General features: G+C 31.2%; 1 protein-coding gene across 1 annotated transcript; it reads left to right on the forward strand.

The window, feature by feature from the left end:
* The first annotated feature begins 463 nt into the window (after positions 1–463).
* On the forward strand, positions 464–6,271 carry LOC111687389 (tyrosine-protein phosphatase non-receptor type 21). The gene is made up of 7 exons (XM_023449824.2): positions 464–597; positions 1,219–2,084; positions 2,151–4,151; positions 4,209–4,427; positions 4,503–4,679; positions 5,414–5,737; positions 5,807–6,271. Exons 2-7 carry the CDS (start codon positions 1,317–1,319, stop codon positions 5,933–5,935), a joined length of 3,618 nt encoding a protein of 1,205 aa, XP_023305592.2. The 5' UTR covers positions 464–597; positions 1,219–1,316; the 3' UTR covers positions 5,936–6,271.
* The last annotated feature ends 4,610 nt before the right edge of the window (positions 6,272–10,881 follow it).

Here is a 10,881-nt window from a genome sequence, read left to right on the forward strand (position 1 = left end):
TCTATCTATCTATCTATCTATCTATCTATCTATCTATCTATCTATCTATCTATCTATCTATCTATCTATCTATCTATCTATCTATCTATCTATCTATCTATTTCTTTTATTCATATCATTAAACCATTCTTCTGCTTCCCCTTACAGACACCACCACAACTGTCGATTGTACCATCAGTTCCGAGAGCAAAGGCCAAGAATGTCTCGATAATGTTTGCCAACGTCTACTCATACAACAGCCTGAATTCTTTGGCCTACGCTATATGGTCAAGGGAAAAGAAGATGAAATGAAATGGGTAGATCTGGAACGTTCACTTAGCCGTCAACTGGAAAAATATGCAGCCGGAACAAAAATTTTCCTACGTGTCAGACACTATGTAACGACAGGCGTTAGACATCTCAGTGATGAAGTGACACGTTATTATTATTTTTTACAATTAAAAAGTGATATAAATGAGGGAAAAATTGCATGCGATATACGTACAGCCATACTATTGGCATTATATTGTCGACAGGCCGAGTATGATAGTTATCAAAGTGATAAACAAACAAAAGATTATTTAAAGAAATCGTTGGTATTGCCAAAAAATTTACAAGGTAAGTTGAAGTTTTTTGTTATTTTTTTGCATAGTTAGTGTTAGGAAAATAGATTTTCGTTTAGTCAAAGACAAGGGAAAAAAATATTGGTGCTATAACTGATAAGATTTTTTTTATTTTACGATTATAATTTTTTTTGTAATATTTTAGTGATTCACTTGTCTTAGATTTTATTAAACTGACGTCAAATTAATATAATATATGAGTCAATTTGTCTGGTATGAAATTTGGGGCTTTGTTTTGAAATGTGGGTTAATTTATGTTTGATCAAATATCTAAAAAATCATACACGTTTATAAGGTTATCAACGGTTTGTTCAGTGGAATATGAAATGGAATTAAGAATTTAAACTTTAAAGGCTGCAGATGGATATTTTTCGAATAATTCTCAATTTTTTTTTTTGAATTTTCAAATTTCCGAAGCTCGAATTTTGGTTTTGTGAAACATTAAAAACTTCGAATAAATTTTGTTAAAAATTACTATATTTTTTTAAAAAAATTCCAAATTTCGAATTTTTCGAATAAAATATTTAGTAAAATTTTGGAATTTCGAAAATTTCATTATTTCAATTTAAAGAAAATTTCGAAAATAAATTTAAATAAATCTTTTCAATATCTTTAGGACTCGTCAACGATGACAATCTCTTAGACAGTCTAATACTCGAGGTCTTACAACAACATTCGGGCATCCAACATCTAACCACTACACAGGCTGAGGAAATGTACATACAATGCTGTCAACAACTAGAGGGTTATGGTGAAGAACGTTTCCAAGCTAAAGATAATCTAGGCAATGATATAAATCTAGGCTTAGCCATTAATGGTATGGTCGTAACGGCCGAGAATGGTCGTCAATATTTTCCCTGGAAAGATTTTCATACAGTGACCATAGAAAAGCGAGCCATACGTATAGTACAAAATAAAGCAGATGGTTCACAATTTTTGGGTTCTTTTATATTCTCAGAGACTGATACAGCTAGATATTTTTGGAAATTGTGTATAACACAACATAAATTTTTTAAACGTTATATAGATGAAGATTCTGCCTCGAGTATGGGTGATGTGGAGAGTGCTAATGGTATTTCTATAGGTGGGGCGGAAGCTATGAATGCTTCTGCTTTTAGTGGTTATGATTTAAGTGATTCGAGAGAGGATTTGCTATTGGAACATCATGCTACGTATGTGCCGGGATCGGGTACAATTGGCAGTTCACATTATCAGCCCAATACACAACAACAGTCACAAGAATTTCTTTCTTCGGCACAATCTCTGCATCATCAGTCTTCTTCACAATTGCCACCCCATGGTCTTATATCTACGGCGAATTCTTCATCAGCCTTAATGTCTTCCAATATTTCATTGGCAGCTAGTCATCAGTCGGGTAGTGGACGAGCAGATAACAATAATGTGAATGGCAGTGCTTTACATATGGCTCATCATAGTGGAGGTGGAGGAGGGGGACAAATGGGTCAGAGTTGGTTGAGCAAGGTAATTTTGTATAATTTCTACCAAAATAAACATTTAAAACTAAGTTTTTTTTTTTGTAATTTTCAGGAATACTCTAATGACTATGTGTCATCTTCACAACATCTCTCCAATAGTATTTTAGATACACGCCTCCAGAGCAGCTCCTGCCAGGATTTAAGCAATAATAATCTACACAGCAGTAACAGTTTTCTGGGTCACACTAATAACAATCATATTTTGGCAGCTGATGCTCATGAAAGAGAACGTCTTAAGGCCATGTTGCCCACTTACCGGCCGGCACCAGATTATGAAACTGCTGTGCAACTGAAATATAGAACACCGCCCAATGAATTGTATAACTTAAATCAATTGCAATATCAAGCAGCTGCTTTGGCAGCTCATAATTCAGCAGCTGCTTATTATGCCGGTTCACAGCCAGATGTACATCAAGCTGGAGATGGTTTGTTATTGGGTCATATGGCTACTCATCGTTATCCCGATGTGGCACAACCTGCTCAGGCTATGCATGCTCAGTATAATCTATCTGCGGCCACAGCAGCTGCTTCTGGCTTGGGTTCTACGGCTCAGAATAATGTTTATGTTGATTTGCCTCAACGCTTGCAAATGATTAGAACTAAACCGCCACCTCCGTATCCGGTTAATAGATTAAGTTCTTCTTCTACACCCGATTTAGCAGTAGCTTCTCATCGTCCTCTTTTAGGCTATAGGGCTTATGTTTCTGGCTCTTCACCGGACTTGGTTTCAAACAGAAATCTTTTAAATTCTCAATATCCCTATAGCGGTCAACCAGGTGGATTAGGTAACCCAGGACAAATCACCACTTCCTCAGGAGCCACCATGTTACATCAATATCCCTATATGGGTCATATGGGCCATTCGCAATCCTATCTACCTCATGGTACTTTTGAAAACCTCAATATGATCGAGGAACAGCCCTCCATAATGTCTCGATTACGGCAATCGGTTTTAAGTCAAACAGCAGCAAATCATGCCGCCAATAGCACACAAAGTTATGAACAAAATTCTCCCACATTACCGCCTTCGGGTTATCGCTCTTCGGCCAATCTACAAGCAAGCCAAACGGGACTACAACGCAATGCCATGAATGGTTCCATAGAGCCCATTTATGAAAATGTTCCACTGCCTCAATATACTTCATCCACATCGGTAACGCCTCAGCGTAACACAGAACAAAGATCATCGGGTTCATCCACTCATAATACGGAAATAAGAAATCGTACTTCTTCCATACAATCGGCTCCAGGAGGTATGCCTAATCAACCCCCTGTGCCAGCAGCTAGACATCATCATATACAGCATAGGGATACGGCTGGACCTTCAATACAACAGCTAGCTCAACAGCAAATTCATCAATATTTACAGGCTCAAGATGAACCGGATGAAATTTCCATGAATATCAAAAAATTCAATCATCAAACACAACCAGATAGAGCAGCTAGTAGCGATTTGCAATTGCTTGAACCTACGCCACCTCAGCGAACAGTAAGAGCCGCCTCAGCAGCACCAGCGATAGGACAAACTTCATCCACTAACGAGCAAACACCCGTAAAAATGACGCCACCTCCACGGCAACATAAAAATATGAAAAGTTCATCTTCCGTTTCAGCTGTTGATGTCATACAACCCTCCTCCTCCACTTCGATGTCACCTTCTGTAACCTCTACCAATGCGGCCCTAAATTCTACACGCATTACCTCTTCCACATCTCATGATGAATCATTAAGTCATCATTTTTCAGCCATGAATTTGTCTTCCACTTCATCGTCCATGTTCAACAGCACACTGGATACAACAACACAAAGTTCGAGTACAGCGGGCAATAATACAACTTCCAAGGAGAAACGTAAAAAACGCTGGAACTTCTTGGGCAGAAGTAAAACACCAGACAAACAAAAATCAGCCACATTGGGACGAGAAAAGGCGGTAAATACCACAAAACTGCAGAAAATCAAACTGGCACAAGATGATCTAAATCTGCACCATAGATGGTCTACAGGAGTGCCGAAATTGCAGCCAATATCGGGACAATATTCCAAAGATAAATTAGTAAGTTGTAAAGTTTTTTTAATTATTAACAAATTTAACAATCTTTTTATATTTCAGTGTCAAATACTCACTGATAAATTAACCGATTCTCAGTTGTTTATGGAGTTTGAGGCCATACCCAAGCGCCGTGAAATGGCACGCTACGATTGCGCTTTAAAAGAAGAAAATGCTATGAAAAATTCTGATCCAAATTTTCTACCCTACGATGATAATCGTGTACGTTTGACACCCACCATGGAAAATCGTCATGGTTATGTTAATGCCTCTCATATATCGGTTAGTGTTTTTTTTTTGCAAGTGTTTACTTGTTGAGTTTCACTTTACAAAAATTTTTGTTTCTTTCTCCTTTAGGCAACTGTGGGTAACAAACAACGTTTCTATATTGTAGCACAATCACCACATGAGGAATTAACCACACGTATCTTTTGGCAATGTGTCTGGGAGGCTGATGTTTATTTAATTGTGCAGTTATCGGAGGATTTAAATTATATACCGCCCAATACAAATCAACGTATGGAGTTTGGTCAGGTAGGTTGTCTACACCAAAATTAATCGAGTTCAGTTCTAGTTTAGTTCTAGTTCAGTTCTAGTTCAGTTCTAGTTCAGTTCTAGTTCAGTTCTAGTTCAGTTCTAGTTCAGTTCTAGTTCAGTTCTAGTTCAGTTCTAGTTCAGTTCTAGTTCAGTTCTAGTTCAGTTCTAGTTCAGTTCTAGTTCAGTTCTAGTTCTGTTCTAGTTCTGTTCTATGTCAGTTCTAGTTCAGTTCTAGTTTAGTTCTAGTTGAGTTCTAGTTGAGTTCTAGTTGAGTTCTAGTTGAGTTCTAGTTCAGTTCTGGTTCAGTTCTAGTTCAGTTCTAGTTCAGTTCTAGTTCACTTCTAGTTCAGTTCTAGTTCAGTTCTAGTTCAGTTCTAGTTCAGTTCTAGTTCAGTTCTAGTTCAGTTCTAGTTCAGTTCTAGTTCAGTTCTAGTTCAGTTCTAGTACAGTTCTAGTTCAGTTCTAGTTCAGTTCTAGTTCAGTTCTAGTTCAGTTCTAGTTCAGTTCTAGTTCAGTTCTAGTTCAGTTCTAGTTCAGTTCTAGTTCAGTTCTAGTTCAGTTCTACTTCAGTTATAGGTTAGTTCTAGTTCAGTTCTAGTTCAGTTCTAGTTCAGTTCTAGTTCAGTTCTAGTTCATTTCTAGTACAGTTCTAGTTCTAGTCCAATTCTAGTTTAGTTATACAATTTCTATTGTTTTTAATTGTGTTTAATATTCACTTTTTTCCTTTATAGTTCCAGGTTTATCAGGAATTTTCACAAACTACCGATCGTTGCATTACCAGCAAACTGCGTCTTTATCACATACAATCAAGACGTTATCGTTCTGTTTGGCATCTAAACTACACCGATTGGGCTGAACAAAATTGTCCACGTGATGTCAATCACTTTTTAGACTTTTTGGAAGAGCTCAACTCAGTGCGTATGGCATCGATAAATGAAGTACCGCCTGGGCATAATACAAATCCTCCGGTACTGTTACATTGTCTAGAAGGTGGTGGTAGATCGGGTGTAACACTAACAGCTGATTTACTACTCTATACCTTAGATCATAATGAGGTTTGTTGTGCTATTTTTTGAAGTTTTAAATAATTGAATTTTTTTAAATTTTCTTTCTGTTACTTTTAGGATTTGGACATACCGAGAGTTATTGGTAATTTACGTCATCAAAGAGACAGCATTATACCTTCTTTGGCTCAATATAAATTTATTTATAGTCTTTTAATAACATATCTAAAAAGAACGAGATTAATTTAATTTCTTTTTTTATAACAAAAATTACCTTCATCGTTCCATTTGATTTTATACAATTCTCTTTGAGACACACACTCATACTCGCCCACACAAGCAATGTCCATTTGACCATTATAGACGTAATTTTAATTTGTAATCCTCAATTTTAATTATTAAACAAGTATTTTATGTTTAATTCCTCCCTACTCTTTATTTCAATATTAATCCTCGTTGCTATTATTTGGCAATTAAATTGCTTTAATTTAGTTTAATTTATTCTTAAAAACAAAACATTAAACGAACAATTGTATTTTCTACATTTATTTTTATATACAGGGTGCTTTATTTTTCTTTTTTTTTTTAAATAATTTTATTAAAACTATTTTTGTAGTTTAGCTTTTGTTTAATTTCTCTTAAAGTATTTTGTTTCTTTTTTTTCTATATTTATACATATTTTCTCTTAAATATTTAAACTTATTTTTTTTTTTCATTTCATTTTTCTTCTTGTATATAGAAATCATTATGCGTAAAAGAAAACGATTTTTTATACATATAAATATTTATTCTTTCGAAAAGGAAAATTTTATATTGTTTTGCAAAATTTCTGAATACTATACTACTTCCATATCATTAATTGTTGAAATTTATTATATATATATATTTTTTCATTATTCATCAAGTTTACTTGTTGTTAGTATTTAAGTTGTAAGACAAAAAAATAATCAATTGTGCCTTGTATTTAAAGCAAAAAATATTAAATAAAAAAGAAAACAAACTTAAAGTTTACCATAAAAAAAATTTTATATAAAATAAAGAAAAAATCCAATATATTGATAAAAAATTAAAAAAAGTAATTATGGAGATTTTAATTATAAACTAAAAATCTTGTTCATAACTTTGTTTTCTATATGAAAGTTCTAGTTCAGTTTTAGTTCAATTCTTGTTGTAATTCTGTCCTAGTTTGGTTGAAGTACAATTCTAGTTTAGTTCTAATTCAGTTTTAGTTGAACTCTAGTTCAGCTATAGTTGAGTTCCAGTTCAGTTTTAATTCTGTTTTAGTTTTATTCTAGTTTATTTCTTGTTAAGTTTAGTTTTAGTTTAGTACTATTTTAGTTCTAGTGTAGTTCTGTTCTAATATTGTTTAAGTTAAGTTCTAGTTCCTTACAAGTATTGTTCTAGTTTAGTTGTAGTTCAATTGTAATTCACCTTTAACTCAGTTTGAGTTTAGTTCTAAATCAGTTCTTATTCAGTTCTGTTCATTTCAGGTTTTCTCTTAGTTCTATTGAATTTCTATTTAGCTTCTAGTTTAATACAATTTCAATTTTTTTGTTCCTAATTCTGTTTTAGTAAAGGGGTACTCCAGTTCTTCTATTCAGTTCTAGTTAATTTCTAATTAAGTTCTAGTTTTGTTTTAGTTCTAAATCAGTTTTTATTCAGCTCTACTCCCAGACCTATAGTAGTTCAGTTCTTGTTCAGTTCTAGTTAAGAACTTGTTCTGTTCTAGTTCCTTTATAGTTTAGTTCTTGTTAAGTTGTAGTATAGTTCAGTTTTAGTTTAAATCTAGTTCTAGCTTCCATTTAGGCCTTTTTCAATACGAGGCCACTTCTACTTAAATTCTAGCTCAGTTCAAATTCAGTTCAAGTTCAGCTGTATTTCAGTTCAAATTTAGTTCTAGCTTAGTCCTAGATCAGTTCTAGTTCTGTTCTAGTTCAGTTATAATTCAGTTCTAGTTAATTTCTATTTAATTTATGTTTCAGTTCTAGTTCAGTTCTAGTTCAGTTCTAGTTCAGTTCTAGTGCAGTTCTTGTTCAGTTCTAATTCAGTTTTAGTTCAGTTCTAATTTAGTTCCAGTTCAGTTCTAGTTTAGTTCTTGTTCAGTTCTAGTTCAGTTCTAATTCAGTTCCAGTTCAGTTCTAGTTCAGTTCTAATTCAGTTCCAGCTCAGTTGTATTCCAGTTGCAGTTTAGTTCTGTTTTAGTTGTAGATCACATCTAGTTTTGTTCTAGTTGAGTTTTAGTTCAGTTCTAGTTTAGTTGTAGTTTTTTCTAGTTCAGTTCTAATTCAGTTCCAGTTCAAGTTTAGTTCTAGTTCAGTTCTAGTGCAGTTCTAGTTCAGTTTTAGTTCAGTTCTAGTTCAGTTCTAATTTAGTTCCAGTTCAGTTCTAGTTCAGTTCTAGTTCAGTTCTAATTCAGTTCTAATTCAGTTCTAGTTCAGTTCTAGTTTAGTTCTAATTCAGTTGTATTCCAGTTCCAGTTTAGTTCTGTTTCAGTTATAGATCACATCTAGTTTTGTTCAGTTCAGTTCTAATTCAGTTCCAGTTCAGTAGTATCCCCGTTCTGGTTTTGTTCTAGTTTAGTTCTAGTTCAGTTTTAATTCAGTCGTAGTACAGTTGTATTCCAGTTCCAGTTTAGTTCTAGTTAAGTTATAGTTCAGTTATGGTTTAGGTCTAGTTCAGTTTTAATTCAGTTCGAGTTCAGTTGTAGTCCAGTTCTAGTTCAGTTCCGATTGAGTTCTAGTTCAGTTCTAATTCAGATCCACTTCATTTGTAGTCCAGTTCCAGTTCAGTTCTAATTCAATTCTAGTGCAGTTGTATTCCAGTTCTAGTTCAGTTCTATTTCAGTCCTAGTTCTGTTCTTGTTAAGATTTAGTTCAGCTCAGTTTTAGCTCAGTTCTGTTACACGCTTCTTTTACAGGTTTTCCAGTGTTAGTTCTGTTCTAGAAACTTTGTTATTCTTTTGAATTCATATTGATAACTTTGATCATCAAAGTTTGATGTTCTATAGATATGATATTAATAATTTCGAATTTTTATAGAAAACTTAATGAAACTTTGGTTTTCTTTAGAAAAGTTATCGATAATTTAGATTTGATTTGGAAAAGTTAATTATAATATTGATAACTTCATTATGTTTTTGAACGTTGTAATAAAATTAAATAAAATATATTTCATTGAGTCACCCTGTAAGTCTTTTATGTTTATTACATCAACACCTTAAGGTAGGCAATACTTTTATGTAATGCTATGTTAAAATATAACAATAACATAAAAGTATCAAAAGTAAATGTTAAACAAATGTTGCCACAGGGCAAAGCTAATAAAGGAATCCCCATTTTTAACTTGAACTACCTTTTTAAAGCAAATAAAATAAAACACAGTTTTTTTATTATTATTTTTTTATAAATATTTTATAATTTTTACTACAACTTGTTTTGTTTATTTGACCATTAATATCTTTTGTTTTGTTTCAGTTTTAAATACAATTTGTTTTTTATTTTTGTTTTTATTAAAAATAGAAGATTATTTTTATTATTTTTTTAAATAATTATTAAATACAATTATTATTAATATTATTATTTAAACAGGATAATGAATAAAATTTTCTTTTATGTAATGGAGTTTTTTTTGTGGTTTCAATTTATAATACCATTAACATGCATAAATAACATTAATAAATTTTGTTTTTTTTTTGCTCTTTTTTTAATTTTATTAATAATTTATGATTTTAAAAGAAAAAATTTTGGCAGCTTTTTATACACTAAGGGGGGGAGGGAAAAATATATATATTTTTTTTTTGCCATGATAAACATATTTTAAAAAGCTGTTCTATGTATAAAGATTTAAACTTATTTTAGCAAATATTTATAAAATTTACATTTATTTAGTTAGTAAATAATATTTAAATTATAATTTATTTTTGATAATTATAGAAAATTTACAATTGTTTATAGAGACGAGTAAATGAATCTTAAGCAAATGAATATTTTATTTATTAATAAACTTTATTAATTATGACTGACTAAATTATTTAAAAAAAGAATTAAAGAAAAATTTTAAAAAATATTTTTAAAATTTGTTGATATTTTTATGTAAATGATATTTGTTTTTTATTTAAATGATAAAGAATTCAATTCCTTTATGTTTAAAAAAAATAATTTTTTCTGATATTTTTTTTTAATTTAATAATTTATTAATTAAAATATTATTGAAAACCTTTTGTTTGTTTTATATAATTTTTTATTTTGTTTATATTTTTAATGTTTTTAATAAATATATTTTTATAAAAATTATTTTGGGGGGAGGTTTGTAAATATACATTTTAAAACATTTTTGTTTAACTTTTATTTTTTTTATAAATTTTTGAAATATTTTGTTAAAACTTTAAATTTTACTTTTTTTTTGGTTGTATTTTTAAAAAAAAAAATGAGTTTTTATGTCTAGAATTTCTTAATTTGTTCTTAACATTTCATTTCCCCTTACCATATCAAAATGAAGAAAATTGTTTAAAAAATGGGTACAAAGACTCTTCTTTAAAAGCTAAATTTTTCTAATTGAGAACAACATTTTAGATTCCAAAAAGGCTCTAATTATAGTTCAATTTCTTGTTATTAACCTAAATAAAACTTTGGCAAAAAGACGTAATTATTAGGGTTATTTTGTTTAAAAAGTGTTTGATCTAAAAACTGTTTCTAATCAAAGTAAATAATTTATTACTAAAAGTTAGAAAATAGTTTTTAAAGCTCACTTTTGGTTAAAAATTTATCAATTGTATTCAGAAGGTAAAGAAATTCATTTAAAATATCGCATTTGAAAAGGTATTATAAAAGGAAAATGTTTATTCTTTTCAATTTACTTTTTAATAAACTCTAAAGCAGAGAAATGCAAAGGACTCTTTCGTTCCCACGACAATCGGTTCTTTGCAGCGAAACGAGTCGGAGTTCAACAAAGACCAAGGATTGTCAATCCAGCTTTATAGAACAGGCTATTAGATTGAGTCCTTGGAATATTCTCTAAAAATTTTTAAAATAATCACAATAATGCAAAAAAAAAACGGAATTTTATCATCAAGTATTCTAAAGTATAGTCCAGAATTCATAAGAGGCCATCTTCTAGTCTGTAGTAGGGTTCTATAGTTGAAACCATAAGTCGATTTTTCTACTTTTTGCATTTTATGAAAACTCGATTTTTCAATT

Source organism: Lucilia cuprina, chromosome 2 (assembly GCF_022045245.1).
Source record: "Lucilia cuprina isolate Lc7/37 chromosome 2, ASM2204524v1, whole genome shotgun sequence".
NCBI classification, from domain to species: Eukaryota; Metazoa; Arthropoda; class Insecta; order Diptera; family Calliphoridae; genus Lucilia; species Lucilia cuprina.